This window comes from Rhinolophus sinicus, chromosome 3 (assembly GCF_057876585.1).
Source record: "Rhinolophus sinicus isolate RSI-liver-muscle chromosome 3, RSI-T2T, whole genome shotgun sequence".
Lineage (NCBI taxonomy): Eukaryota > Metazoa > Chordata > Mammalia > Chiroptera > Rhinolophidae > Rhinolophus > Rhinolophus sinicus.
In genome coordinates this window covers 87,853,236-87,869,200 of record NC_142503.1, presented here as the reverse complement: position 1 = coordinate 87,869,200, position 15,965 = coordinate 87,853,236, and the positions used below count along the sequence as shown (strand labels likewise).

The 15,965-nt window shown below is 39.6% G+C and overlaps 1 protein-coding gene across 2 annotated transcripts in view; it reads right to left on the bottom strand.

Moving 5' to 3' along the window:
• Positions 1-15,965, bottom strand: part of MEGF10 (multiple EGF like domains 10) — a 155,006-nt gene that overhangs the window by 48,287 nt on the left and 90,754 nt on the right. For both annotated transcript variants that reach the window (XM_074328540.2, XM_074328539.2), the window contains exons 6-8: positions 11,628-11,874; positions 9,445-9,565; positions 6,417-6,553 (exon numbers count right to left, since the gene is read on the bottom strand). In XM_074328540.2, coding sequence (XP_074184641.1) covers positions 6,417-6,553; positions 9,445-9,565; positions 11,628-11,874 — 505 coding nt within the window. The remainder of the gene's footprint in view (positions 1-6,416; positions 6,554-9,444; positions 9,566-11,627; positions 11,875-15,965) is intronic.

The following is a 15,965-nucleotide window of genomic DNA, read 5'->3' as shown; positions in this document are numbered from 1 at the left end:
GCTTGCTGTGGGGACAGAGTCCCAGAGAGCAGTTTCCAGGCTCTCGGCCTCATGTGGAAAGGTGCTGGCTCGGGTAGTAGATGGCCATCAGCCTGTAATTAGATGGTCATCTGCTGTGGCTGGGTGGCTATCAGCTGTTACCAGTTAGCCATTAGCCACTAATATAACTGGCATGGCTACACTAGGGGGGTTGGTTGGTTGGTTGGTTGGTTGGTTGGTTGGTTGGTTGGTTGGTTGGCTGGCTGGCAGAGAAGCAGATGGCGGATTGTGGCTAGCAAGTGGGGTTAGCAAGCACGGATGGTGGATTGCGGATTGTGGGGATCCTACTTCCTGTGTCTCGCCCAGCCGCCAGCAAGACTGGGGTGCAGGAAGATCCTCTGTTGGGGTACTGGCGGATGTTTGCTTTTGTGTCTCAATCAGCTGCCATGGAGAATATAGTGGTATGACTCCCCTATCTATGGCTCTGTTGTTGTTCCTGTTTGGCCTCACCATATCCTGCGTTCTTGTGCGGGGAGCGGGAGCTGAGACCCTGCATTATTACACTTGCTAAAGGTATATATGGCATTTCGCCCCGGGAAATCAGGAAAGGGAGAAAAGAAATTGTCCAAATGTTACTCTCCGGCTCATAACTAGGAAATTAAAAAACGTGTTTTCCCCATTCCAAAGAGAAAACTTTGCAGCAAATTTGAAACTAAATTTGAATTCTGTTGGCTTTCATGTTGACATTTAATCTCAGCCATGTGTCTGCTTTTTTCAGAGCTGAATGGTAATCACTGTTCCTCATTTAGAAAGTTATACAACTAATAAACAAAATCCTCTTTAGATCAGGGAAAATCTGGGCTATTGAAATCAGGTGTCTTTGATTTCAACCTGGAGAACAGGAGCTGGTAGGTTGCAGAAGGCTTGGAGTTCTCTAACGCAACATTTTTGTTAAGTGGGGTATTGTCCTCTGTTGGGAAGAAGGGTTGCCAAATGGCAAGGAAAAAATATCAGACCTCAAAAATTCACTATTGTCTTTTTAAATATGACATTAGAGCTCAATCCCAGAGGAAGGACATGCTCGGGGTAAGTTAGATCAGGTGGGAAGCTGAGTTGTTAGAAGACACAGGATAGAGAAGAGAAAATTATCATCTCTCCATGGAAAGCAGGACTAGTTCTCAGCCAGCCCAGTTTCTTTCCGACCAGGCAAGGTGACTCAATGGCACTTTCTGCAGCAGAAGGAGCGCCTTCTGCCAAGGAAGAGGGAGCTGGGGTCTCATCCAGCAGAGCACTCACCACAAGCAGGGTAACACTTTGTGAGTCTCAGCAACCACTTCCTGTGTGGATCACAAGTCATGCCAGACCCAGAGTCTAAAATGTAGGTCAACATTGCACTTTTCAGATCAATATAAAGCAAACACAGCAAGTGCAAAAGAAATTCAAGCATGCTTAAAAGCTACAGCAAAGTGTCTGAAAAGCCAACGTTTTCCACACGGCTTTGCATATTTTTAATGATAAGGTGTGATTGCTAACAATACCACGGTTGGGCAGGGATTCTACCATGTTTCCCCAAAAATAAGACCTAGCCGGATGATCAGCTCTAATACGTCTTTTGGAGCAAAAATTAAATAAGACCGGGTCTTACATAATATAATATAATATAATATAATATAATATAATATAATATAATATAATACCTGGTCTTATTTTATAGTAATATAAGATCGGGTATAATATAATATAATAAATATAATAAATATAATATCTGGTCTTATATTAATTTTTGCTCCAAAAGACGCATTAGAGCTAGGTCTTATTTTGTCCGGCTAGGTCTTATTTTCGGGGAACCACAGTATTATATGTAAGTGTAGAGGTTAAATCTTGAGGATCATTTGATACTTTCTTTTCTGGTTAACTCTGGCTCTAGCATAGTATATTTAATGTGATAGAGACAAGAAAAAGAGCCTCTTGCAAATTGGGTTTCATAGACTCTAGACATCTTTAGGCATGTTTGTGAGTAGTCAAAGCCTTCAAATCAACAGTTCAACAAGCTGTTAGATAAGTTCGGAAGTAACTGCATAACATTTAGCATAAAATCAGATATGTGTTACACAAGTCTACCCATTTTTAGACCAGACTATTTTAAAAAGGTACTCTATTTTTTTAACTTGTAAGAAGCTATAATAAGCTTAGTTTATTCCTTAAAGATGTAAACTTTACAGAAAGAAATGCTGAGGTACAATAATTTGGCTTCACCGTAGCTCTGCCTAATGCTGACAACTCTGCAATCTGTCCAAATTTTCTTGCAAGTCAGTACCAAAAAGAAAAAGATAAGGTAAAATAATACAGCTTTCTCTCTCTTACATGGACTTGAAAAGAAACCCAAATGCTAAGCACTGGACTGCATGATTTTAAACTTAGTAAAAAGCACAGCTCTTAAAGTGGGTGAACTGGGTATAAGATGGGAAGCCTGGAAAAATGTCAGCTACCAAATGACAGGGAACCAGTGTGCATATTTTACCATGTCTTGGCAGAGACTCCCTTTGCTCTGGGAAAACAAGATTCACAATAGCTGGTCCTGACCCATATTTATCTTTCTAACCTATAATTAAATATACTACTAGTTTGTGTTATAAATGGCGAAAAACCATTTTTGAATTTGACTTACTAAAGTAGCCAGGACAGAAAGCTTGGTTCATATTCCCTCTTCTTTTTTGTCAGTATTGTGCTTGTAAGAGAATCCTGTTAATAATAGTTGTGTCTCCTTCCATCTACGAAGCTAAACTGGTGGGGTATCTTTCTAGATGTAGACATTTTCCATCTTGAAATAAATGCAATCATGAAGTAGCTTCCACCTATGTGATTGGCTGAATGAAAAGTCTTTGTCAAGCAATCTCATCTCCCCTTTTGGGCCCTTTATTGAAAAGAAGCATCACTTCCCAGCACATTTTATACCCTTAAGGTTGCTTTTGTGGCCCCAAGTGGAAAAAGAAAAGCTGTGTTAGGAATCAGTAAGAGGAAATACATTTTCTTAGGAGACAGCAGAGAGGCAGATAAAGATACAGTAATAAATATTGGCCACAGTAGAAATATAGAAATTTGGAGTTCCTATATATTTGTTTTTTAGATTTTGAATAATGCCCTGGAATTGGGAAAAATGAATAAGCATTAAATGAAGATAAACTAATAAAACATGACACCAATTCCCAAACCAACGGGGGTCACAGGCATGTTTTACTATCATTTCGATTATTATATTGCATCTCATTGTGAACTTATGGAAAAAGAAATGAGTTAGGATATACAGGCTTTCTCTCCCTTCCTTGTCCTTTTCAGCATGTCCCTCCCTAGAGTGACTGGAATAATTGAGCCCAACAATGATTTAGTTTGAAAGAATCGCATTCCTCATTAAAGCTAGGATCGATGGATCAGACCCTGCCTTTCAAACATCTGGAACCTCTGCTCTAGAGAAAATATAAAAAGCACTGGGAACGAGCCAACTTTTCCACCATCCTAGTTACAGGAAAGAGTTCTTCCACTGAAGACCAGTGCTGCATCTCCTCCCCACCCCCATGTCCCCAGTTCCTGTCTATTATTTATGACTTTATCTACTTTCACCCACATCCTTCTTTTGTGGGTAGTAATGGACACAGGTGTGGCAGGAGAGTCTTGGGCTTCACCTTAACAGAATCCACAATTGCTCCACAGATGTCTCCATCCAGCTAACACTTACAGAGCACCAAGGATGGGCATGGACCCCAGCAAAGGCCTGAGTGATTCCATGACAATCCATCAGCATGCAAATCACTTTTAACCTTTCCAGATGAATTTTTGTGAGGATATGGAAACCCTCTTCTCTTTACTCTTGCTTGGCTGTGCCACTTTACACTTCCCTTATCACAATCTTTCCATAAACCCCAAAGCGTACTATTTGGATATCCCATGAGCTGCCTTGCCTGTATACAAGGTGCCTGTTCTGTTTTTTCTGTTTGCCCTCAGTCTGGGATGGCAGTTCCCACATCCTGGGAATGCTCTGCTGACAAGGCCTGTGGTGGTACCTGCTCCTCCAGACAGCAGCCGTCTGGCCTAACTCACCTCAGTGATCAAGTTACGCTGACTTCTCCAAACAGGGGAAACGGCAAGGTGGGACCCCAAGCCCCTTCCCCATACCTCCTGCTCCAAATTGCCCCATAGCTGTGCATTTTTCCCCTTTCATTGTGATAAATGAGCTTGTTGACACTGAGAGAGAGAGAGAAAGAGAGAGAGACTCCAGATGGGCATATCCTAATTGGAAACAGAGAACATGCCATCAGTTCATTGGGAAAACAGTAGTTACAAGAACAACTCAAGAAGCAAGTTCCTTCTTCATTTTGCTTTTCTTTCTCTGGCTCTTTGCCTTCCTTACCACAAATCTAAAATTCACCTGAAAATGAGCTGTTATTCCCTTTCCCTGTATTCCAAATAAGATGAGTATAAGCTTGCCTTAAATGTTTGTTGTTTTTATGTTCCCTTGAATTTGAGTCTTAAATCTCTAGAGGGCAAAAAACAATTCTATTTAAATCTTTTTAGTGCCCTAAAATATTACTCAAAACTATTATTTAGGATTCTGCTTGGTCCTGTGCCTCTCCTTTCCTGACTCATCTTTCTATAATAAGATGTAACGCCACGTGGATCCAGAACTCATCTAACAACCTTATCTACCCAAAATACAACCATAAACCAGGATGTAGGTCACGAAAACCTTCTGAGTAGCCTAATGACATGTTATGAAAACCATGCACTAAAGGTGTCAATAATTCATAACATCAAAAATTAAAGGAAAAATACATAATTATATTAACAAATGATAAAAGATGTTAATGAAATTAAACAGACACTACTAACAAAAGTTCCTAATAAAAGTTGGGCTCAAAGAAAAAACAAAAAACGCTTGAGCATAGAAAAGACAGTCTACTAAGAAACAATAACAAACATGAAACTATATAGAAGCCATTTCCAATAAAATTAGGAACGAGACATGAATTCCTACTTTTATCTCTTTTTGTCAACATTGATTTAAAGGTTTTAATTAATGCAATAATTCGAGAAAATAAAATAATCACTATACATATTGAAAAGAAGAAACTAACTTATCTTTATTTGTAGATGATAAATTAATTTTAGCGTTTACTAAAAATAACATTAGAATGAACTAAAAAGTTTGGTAGAGTGACTAAATTAAAAAGTAAATATTCAAAGCAAGTTTTCCTTTATCCAGAAATACCCAACTAGAAACTGAAATGGGATTTTTCAAAAATTACAAAATGCTTAGAAATAAATTTAAAAAGAAAGTGCAGAGTCTAATCGGGAGGGAAGAGGGAAAAATACCCTATAGTATCTTATTAAAAGTCGTAATATTAGACCAGAGTGTTAGAAACAAAAAAAAATTGAAAAAAAGTTTAAAGGAATTCTTAGTTAACAGATATCACAAAAAAATAATGATAGCTAATAGTTACACAGTTCCTAAACAGCTAGGATTTATATAGCTCATAGAAGTCACTCAATTATAATAATAGCTCATATTAATAAGTTTCAGCACTGTTCTAAATGCTTCAATGTACTTATTTAATCCTTATAATAATCCTAGAGGAAAGTATAATTATTATTTGAACATTATAGATGAGGCTATTTCTAAGGACATAGGTTCCAAAATCTATTTCTAAGGACACAGGTTCCATTATACTCTTCTGCCTCTCAAGTCTCTTTTCTCAAATTTTACACACATATCCAACGAGCTTCATTATCTAGTCTATCAGGATATAACAGACAAAAGAGCAAATCAAAAGACTTAGGGTGAGCAAAGCCGTTGAGGGTAACACTTTACCATCTAACACAAAAAATGACCAACAGTGAATGTAAGAACCACGGGAACACAATCATTTGTTCTTACATCATGTGGAACCAGAGATCCCTGTAAGTCCCATCGGATCTTACTCTATCACTACAGCACAATAAAATGACTAATGTTCTTAATAGAATACCTAATCATAAAAAAGTAACATTATGCCCAACATATGTTTTAAAGATACCTAAGTACACATCCCATTTAAAAATAAATCTATCCAAACGTGTGTACAGGGTGAAAAGTTTGGTGCTTGAGGCTGTCCTAAACACTCAGCTGTTTAGAATCACATATTCATTGTGGGTTCTAGATGGTTAACATTTTATTAATATTTTTTAATGCTTTCTGGGTATCTTCAATTCACCATTACTGTCTATGATTTAGTTTGTAAGCATTGAGTTGGGGAAAGTATCTGTCAAACACATTGATAACTTATAGATGCTTCTGGAACATTATAGAATAGTTAACAGATACACTGTAGCAGAGGTGTTCCCTTGACCTTTTAAGCTTTCCTTTCATGCTATTACAAACAGAGAGATACAAGACTGTCCCTTACCGTTCCCCTGTGTATCCTGGACTGCAATGACATTGGCCTGTGGCGGCATCACACGTCCCTCCATTATGGCACTGACATTCTTGTGAACAGTTCTTTCCAAAGCGACCCTCAGGGCAAGGCTGACCACACACTGTGCCCTGCATTCAAAAAGACTTGGAAAATTAGATGGGCCTCCAGCCAGGAACAGGCCAAAGGAGGAGGGAGAAAAAGAGAAGAAACAGAAAGGGAAGGAGGAGTATGGAAAAAGAGCTGCAAGAACATTAGATGAAGGGGATTTTAGAACCCAGAAACTCTGTTCATCATCTTAAAAATGTTAGAAATTTTAAATAGACATTTACTCAGTAAGCCTAAATCTCAAGATACAATAAAAAATGGCAGAAGAGTCATCCTAAGAAATAGAAATACTCACATTAAAAAACTACAGCTGAAGACAGAATTACATGGGAGTATTATGGTAACCTAAGGAATTTATAAATCCTCCTAAGGGTCTTACATGTATAAGTCAACAATACTTATTGAGCATCCATTACACAAACGACAACATCTGGTACACATGGACTATCCAAATGCTTTACCATATGTTCTAGAGAAAACATTATCATTGGCTTTATTTCTTACAATGTAGCATAACGTAAGATAGAAATTTTGTGTACCTGAATGAACAATAACATTGCTTAGGAAATATTTCTATGGGATGAACCTAGACATTTTATTTCAGAAGAAAAACGCTTTTATGTTCAGCACATTCAACAAACATTGCTGGGCCAAGATCAATAGGAAAGCTTATTTCCTGGAGGAAAAAATCAAGAGAGTAACTCGGACATGTCTCCTGACCCTAGAGGGTATCCATCTTGTCAGGCACTGTCATATTTATTCCAATCCTATGTGGAAAAGAATTAGATACTGTACCAATAAATCTAGGAAATACACTAGTATTTTTTTCTACTTCACTTGGCTACATGACCTGGGCTTGTAGCTTACCATCTATTTATTAGTGTTATTGTCAAAGCAAACAACATATCCCAAATAACAGGGATTTTAAAAATTGTTGGAAACTGTCACTTTGTTCTCCTTCTCTCGGAAAAAAGGCAGACGTGGGCACTCTGAAATTGGAGGCTAGCAGACACCAGATGGTTTTGTAAATGTTTATTCTGGATAGCATAAGAAAATAAATTTCCTCTAACTCCTGGCTACACACAAAGGCAGTTGGTGTGCTAATTAAGTCTCCTCTGTTGGTTTCTATCTATCTACAAACAGGGAAAGTTCTTCCACAGACTCTTGGAACCAAAATGCCTTTCAGAGATGACTCAAATCAATGCTTAACTGAATCATTTATGCACCAGGCATAATGCTTAAACTCTGAGAATCAAAGATAAGGTCACAACCCTTAATTAGCTGACAATGTGGTGAGGGAGACAGATGTAAAAATAACTCTAATCCCTCCATTGGAACACCACATATTAACATGACTAAAGGAATAATGTGCTAAGGGTCAGTCTGTGGTAAGCAGGGGTCCTGGTGAAAATTCTACTCTCTCAGGGACTTACTCTGACTACTCACATTTTGTAATGGTCCCACGTAAACTTCCGAAATGCTGTTGAAATGTTTATGAAAAAGAATGATTCATGTGAGCAAACAGCTTTAAGTAGGACATTATTTCTACTAGTTGAAATACATATGTGTGTGTATGTGTAATAGGAAGACACATTCATCTTTGAAAAGTACCTAAGATGATAGCACGAATACAATGTTGTAAAGAGAAGTATAAGTTGGAAGCTCAGCTACACACGGAGAAAAAGAACCTGAACCATTTAGTGAGGAGCATCTATCAAGGTAGAGGGCATAGGGTATATGAGAGGCTGGTGGACAGGGCATGTGCCCACCTACTGGTACTCACAGTCCAAGCCTGTGGGTATGACTGTCTCACATCGTGACCCCAACCAAGAAGAAGAAAGCTTTAATCTCAAGATGAGGCGACTCTACATTAAGTGTCTACACAGAAGTCCTAGGAGTAGAAAGCCTGTATGTAGAAGAAGGAGGATTAGGAAAAGAGATCTTTAGTAAGAGAGGTAAGGGAGAGGGTTATCAGAGAAGTGGAGAAAGCTTCAGAAAGGGAGGTGGATGAACAACAGTGTCCAAAGCTTCGGGGAAGTGAAGCCCATGAGAATGGAAGAGTGGAATGAGAATGGATTTGGCAGTTAAGAAGTCACTGTAACCCTTCAAGAGCTGCTTCCCTACAGCTCATGGAGATGGAAAGTAATCATGAAGTGAATTGGTCTTTTATTTTTTGTTTGTTAATGAAGGAAACAGACATTGGTCATTCATTTTCTGCCTTCTAGCGCACATGTACAAATCAACTCAGAGAAAAAAGGATCAATATTATTTCCTGGTTTCCGAGAAATCTAGTTAGTAAGCCAGCTTTGACACTGTACATTCCATGTAACACTAAGCCTACGTGATGCTACATAAAGAAAGAGCATTGTGGTCAAAGTTTGGTAAGTATGGTGAGTTATAGCGTCCTCTTGGATTATCATACTAAGGCTCTGAGAAGTTCTGTAACACTTGGGAAATGTGGTTTACTTCAAAGTGTCTACAGATTTGTATAACCTGATAACTTAATTGACAGAATCATATAACAATGATTCTGTTGAGAACAATGTTCTCAAAGAACAATAGTGATCCATAGAACATAATTATGAAAATGATTATTTAAATACATCCAATGTTTAACAGCTCTGGCTGTTACATGTAAGACGTGTGTATTTCCCTTTTATATCCTGAGGGGAAATGCAGGACAGATGGCCTACTATCTTTTCCCATAAGGACCCTTAGTGAATTTCAAGTTCAGGATTGAATCACTTTCTATCTTCTCTGGCCTGAAGGATCCTATCTCGGAAATGGTTGGTTATTTCCAACTTTGGAAACTTTAACCATCAGTGTAACTTTCTTTTGTGCTAAAGTCCTCCACAGGCATTTTCACTTGGCTACCCTGAAATAGGTGACTTTGAGAGGGAAGAGAGGAGCTTACCAGCCAGCCAGGAGGGCAAGAGCATTCCCCAGTGACGTGATGACATACTCCTCCATTTTGGCAGGGGCATCTCTGCTCACACTGCGGGCCGTGCTTGCCAGGGGGACAAAGATCCTCACAGCTGAGGGATTAACGTGTGACAAAGGACACCATTATTTATCCAACCACACAACCCTTAGGTTCACAGACACAACCGCACCCAGGGCCCTAAAATAAACAAGTTTTCTCTGTTCAGTAGTGTTCACTTCATTAACATCAAGAGCATTAGTCATATTGGCTGGAAGGGTCTTGAAGGGGTCACCTAGTTCTTCCCTTTGTTTGGGGGTATTTTCTAATGAAACCATTTCAATTTGAGGAGTGTGCGTCCTATCCAAGAGCACCAAGGATGACTCTGGTTGGACAAACACTCCTTGGTGACAGGAGCTTTCCATGTAACTTTTATAAAGCCCATGTGTTACACTTGAAGTCTACTGTTAGTTGTGCCTTTGTTCTAAAGTCAAAGAAGACTGAAATACTTGCATACCACCACTGGCTTTGTGCATGTATTTTTCTTTTTCTTTTTTCTTTTTTGAATTTATTGGGGTGACAATTATTAGTGAAATTACATAGATTTCAGGTGTACAATTCTGTATTACATCACCTATAAATACCATTGTGTGTTCACCACCCAGAGTCAGTTCTCCTTCCATCACCATATATTTGATCCCCCTTACCCTCATCTCCCACCCCCCACCCCCCTTATTTTTCATAATCAATTTTCAGCATTCTCTTCTTCAGACTGACCAGTCTCCATTCTTTCAACCCCCTGCCCTTCCCATATTGTGTGAACAAATCTTCTTCTCTAAGCCTTTAATTGTCATTTTTTTGCTCTACTGTGAAATCGCTCCAAGTTTCCCAAAGCCCTATTCAATCGGGGTCTTGATAAAAACCGATAAAAATAATATTAACAATTAAATAGCTTGAGATGATCATCCATTCTTTTGAAAATCAGGGCTTTCTAGGCTAATGCAATCTTTTTTTCTTTAGCTCTACTTTATAGCCTACCACTGCCAGCAGGAAATATTTACATAATCAGCCAGATTTTTCCCCCCAAGTTTTAGTTGTGTGATTTACAAGTGTAATTTTCTCAGTAAGGACTTAAAATTTTTCTGTCTCCTACTTTTCTGGCAAATTCTTCCTCTCATTCTGCTTGCTAATTCAGACGCTCCTTGACTTAACATGGTGGTATGTCCTGATAAACCCATCATAAATTGAAAACATCACAAGTTCAAAATGCATTTAATATACCTAACCTACCGAATATCATAGCTTAGCCTAGCCCACTTTAAACATGCTCAGAATACTTCTATTAGCTTACAGTTGGGCAACAACCATCTAATACAATGAATACGCTGTAGAGTATCGGATATTTGCCCTCATGATCACGTGGCTTATTGGAAGATATGACTTACAGCCTCTGCCCAGAATCATGAGTACCATACCACATATCGCTAGTCCAGCTAAGATTAAAACTGAAAAATTTGAAGTATAGTGTCTACTGAATGTGCATCATTTTAATACCTTTGTAAAATTGAAAACTAGTGAATTGAACCATTGTAAGCTGGGGACCATCTGTACAAGCAAACCGAAGAACGCCCTTCCCACAAAATAAAGTAGTGCAGGTGAAGTAGTTGCTTTGACACACTAAATAACCCAGTTAACCTTTTATCATGGACTATTTCCAACATCGTCCCCCTGTCCTCTTTGATAAGGCACTGAAGCCACCCAGATGTATCCAGCTAATTAATTTGCAACACAGAGCAAAACAACGTGGACCATTAACTGCCAGCTAGAATAAAATGAATGCGATTGTGGGAGAATCAAAGCAGAACTTCAAACCTGCCCCAACAACTCCAAAATACTGCCGTCAGTACAACATCCTGGTCCTCTCTATCTTTGCCCTGCTGGAAGCAAAGCATGGAACCTGGCCCTTAGACTCTGGCTGGACTCAGATGTTCAAGGGTCCAACCACAGGAGCACCCAGTGGCGATCCCTGCTGAGCTCTGCATCTGTGCCTGGACTCCCGCCCTCTCAGTAACTCCAGGCAGCAACAAAAACGGAAGCACAGGAGTATGATGGTGGCAGCAGCATGACTACAGCAGTTGAGTGAGCTCTAACATGCTGCTTAGCAGGATGTCACTTACAAGGCTCCAGTGTATCCCGGTGGGCAGCGGCATTCCCCTGTGACGTGATCGCAGGTGGCACCGTTCTGGCACTGGCATCTCTGGTGGCAGTCATTACCGTAGGTGCCCTGCTCACAGCGGTCCTCGCAGCGCCAGCCCCGGAAGCCTGCAGCGCAGTGGCAAGCCCCCGTGATGGGGTTGCACAGGGCCCTGTTTTTGCACTGGCACCGGCTGCTGCAGTGAGGTCCCCAGTGATCCCCATCACAGGCTGAGGTTGGGGAAAGAAAACAGTGGAAGACATCAGAGTATGGGTGTGGGTAACGACAAGCTCTTCAGAACTAGCTTTCCTCTCTCTCGGGGAGGAGCCCGATGACCCCTTCATCGCCACTCGTTAGCTGGGCATCAGGGCTCCAGCACCAACCCAGGGCCATGCTTCACACACTGGTGCTCACACACTAAGTGAGCCATGTCCTATCACGCCACTGCGTAAGCATAGCTACATCCTCCAACCCCGTGCCTTTGCTCAGCCTGTTCCCTGCTCCTGGAGTGCTGCGTTGGATGTGGCTAGGGTAATGGCTAGGGGAGAGTATACGTGGTTGTGGGGGGAGGGGAGGCAGGCTAGGCAGATGGAAATGGCCAGCTCATGCAGGGGCTTTTACGAACACTAAGGAGTTTGGATTGCATCTTGTGGATCAGGGATTGGTAGTGAAACTATTTTACGCAATGAGGAACAATGCAGATTTGCCTCCTAGTAAGGTCAGCTGGCTACGGTGTGAGGAAAGGACAGAAGGAGCTGACCAGGAGAGGCAGGAACACCGGGCAAGAAGAATGGCAGGAGATCAGGAGATCGGTGAGGGAGCCTGACCCCAGGCAGTAATCACGAGGAGCAAGATGGGACCCACAGGCAGCGCTACTGACCCTGCTACAGGTCTGGGCCGAGCTCTCTCAAAGGCAACGGCAGATCTGCTTTCAAGGTATCAATCAAAATATGTGTAACTGGGAGATAACCGGAAAAAGCAGGGAAAAAAATGATTAAAATGTTTAAATTCACTGACTTATTTTTAAAATAAGACAAACCTGCAACCAGAAATGGACAGAAAATAATGAAATAATATGCCCATGAAACCTGGTAAGATAAAGGCAGGAAACAGCAATTGAAAGATAGGTTTAAAAGTGCTATTCTGAAGAAAAGAAAGAGTGGCTGCAATTCGAGTCAATGAGTAGGAAAAGTAGAGCAGGGAAGGAAAAACACCCTCAATCTCGAACGTTCTAAAAATTGTACAGAGTGATGATAAGCAAAACCTACTCTTAATATGCATTGCCTAGCCAGCCATGCATTTATTTATTAATTAGATGCTATCAAATCACTAGGGAAAATGCACCCTGCCTAGAGTTCTAAGGATAAATTGCTTTTATGATAAAAAAAAGTGTCATTTCCTTAAAATGTTGTAACTTCAATAGATCTGGAATAAATTACTGAAAAAAAAAGAAAAACTAGGCACACAGCAAGCAACTCATTACACGTGCAGGATTCACCTTCCAATATGCGAACCTACCTTTCATTTCATAATATCCAAGGTTTAAATGAATAATTCTGTTTTTAATCAGTATGGCTTTGGTCTCATTAGTACTTTAATAAACACACTTTTACGCAATTAAAACAATGAGAGAATTATTGAACCTAAAGCAGATCAAGAAAGCAATTAACTAAGAACTCAGAATCTTCTTTTATAAAATAAGATTAGGTGGTAGATCCAAGATGAGATTTAGGCCTAATTGTTAGTCATATGAGTTGTTTCTTTATTGCCTGTGGATATGGATAAAGAAAATTTTCAATTGCAACTCTTTCAATCTAGGATGTATTCTTTAAAAAAAGAAAAATTGTCCTAGTATGTTCCTTTACATCCTCTCAGCTATCCCAGCTAGAGAAAGATCTATTCAATTTTTAAGGTCCACCAAAATAAATTACATAGTCCATTGTAACTTGGTTCATCAATCCTAAGAGTAAGGAAAACTCTTCATTCCACCTAAGTCAAATCCATTATCCTATAATTTGCTCCTTTTTTCTCCTGTTCTCTTCACTGTATAGTTGACCCAGTTCATCCCTGTTCTATATATTATAAATGATCTTATTCCTGAAATGTGAATGCATCCTTGACCATGCTCTCTGCTAGACTAAATACTACAGCCCCAGTACCTTTACTCACCTTTAAAAAGTTATTCAATTTCTTTGCTAAACTCTTTCCAAAGTTTCCTTATCCCTCTTAACTTCTAGGAGCCTTAGATATTAAACTAAATATCCAGTTTTTCCTTACGTAGAATGGACAATTAATTGATACAAAAAACAACTATAGCTATTAAGATTATCTTGATAAGGATATCAAGATCATGGATATCAAAAGGATTTTAAAAAATTATGATGAGTTCTTCTTTCCCCACGGTGACACTGTAATACGAATGGGCTAGAACACATACATTTTACAGAATGTGTTTGTCAACCACAGAAGAGTGGTAGGAAAAGGTAATGAGGGGACAGAACTGGTCTCTCCTCTTCTCCATGGCCCATTTCCACATCCCATTCAACAACTTCTCTTCCAGCAGAACAGTCAGGCAGAAACCACTTCTATTTTCTTAGGATTCGATTAAAAAACAAAATGAAAACCCTTAATATAGCTCATGATAGAAGCAAGTTTACAGCAGAAATTGATAACTATCAGCATCAAAGAAAGGGTTTCAGGCTTTTAAAGAAATATTATCATGCCGACATGGCTAATTTCCTGGCTATATCTAAGCACTGTGGTATGCTTTGAAGTGACAGCTTGTCCCCTTGGGTCTGTATTTCCCTAAAAGGCCACTGGTACATGGGCCTCACAAGTATTCACTGAGTACCAACACAGGCTATGCTGGGGGGGAAAAATCCACATATAGAAACTTACAGACAAATAGGAAGAAAGTAGAATAAGTTGGGCACAGAAGCCTGGCTTGAATTTAGACATCACTGTGACTTCCTTCCCTGTTTTCCTTTGTCATATTTAACTACTTCAACACATCCATTTTTAAATGTGTCCTAGTGAGTTGCATAGTTTATCGCATAAAAGCCAAATTTCTGCCCTGGTTACTACAAATGCAAGGGTAAGTTGACTGTCTAAACAAGAGACAGAATTTGTTTTTCATGTTTAGTGCCAAGCTTAACCAATTACCCTGAATTCAAGTGCTGTATTAGCACAGACAGTTTGGAGAGAGTCTGAACTCAAATCATCCGATCTCTTTTATTTAACACCTTACTCTAATCTCAAGGGGCAAGTGTTTCACTCCTCAAGAAAAAATGGCTGGGTTGGTTACTCCCACTGACCAGTTAGAAAAAATGTAGTTAACATGGAAATAGCTTGAATATCCTAATGGGAAAAGGTAAATGAATACAATTTTGTTTCAGATTAAACTGTTAAAAACCCAAATGCGAATAAGGCAGTGATGACTCATTTTCAGCTTCTGATTTCAGCTCTTACTGTGCTAACAGCTAGAAAGAGGCTATCAGATGCAATGTGCCCAGATCCCTGCAGATATGTCAGGAGACAGCTTAATGAGGGTCTTAAGCAGCACGGACAATTGCTCTATTAAGCTCTCACAGTAAGTTCGAAATAAAAGGAATCTTATACTATTGAGTAATATCAGAAGTACATAGTCCATGTTATAACCGTTAGTGACAACTGGCAGAGCACTGGATCCTCTCAAGATTACGGATTCACCATGGAGCTCTCATGGCTATAACTTCCAATGATGCTGATAACCACAGTTTACATTCATGGGCTGAGTACTGAAATTCACTCCATTGATAACTCCTACCTACCTGCTATACTGGCCTAGAATTCAAAGAAGAGCAAAAGAGTTCATGCTTCTAGAAGTTTACAGTTTAGTGACAGAGACATCAAGTGACTAGGCAATAAAACACCTCTGATAAGCAGTATGGTGAGGACATGGACTAGGTATGATGGAAAATGCAGAAATGACACTTAATCATTGTTGGTGAGTCGGGAAAGGTTTCCCAGCTAAAATGACGTCTAAGCTGAGACTTAAAGGCCATATTTACGTAAAGGATAGAGGATTTATACATACAAAGAGGAGGGACTGGAAGAGGAGGGAGGTTGTAGGAGGTATTACATTCAGAGAGAATGATACACGCAATCACCAAAATATTTTAAACAGCAAATGTTCATGAATTCCTGATTGGGCTTCTACCCTATTGTATCACGGCCATTATCATTCCCCTTAGCCACATGCACAACAAGAAGTAAATATAGAAATAAGGGGAGATAGAGAGATATTAGATATGTCCTCTCCCTCCATCTGTCCTCCCCATTC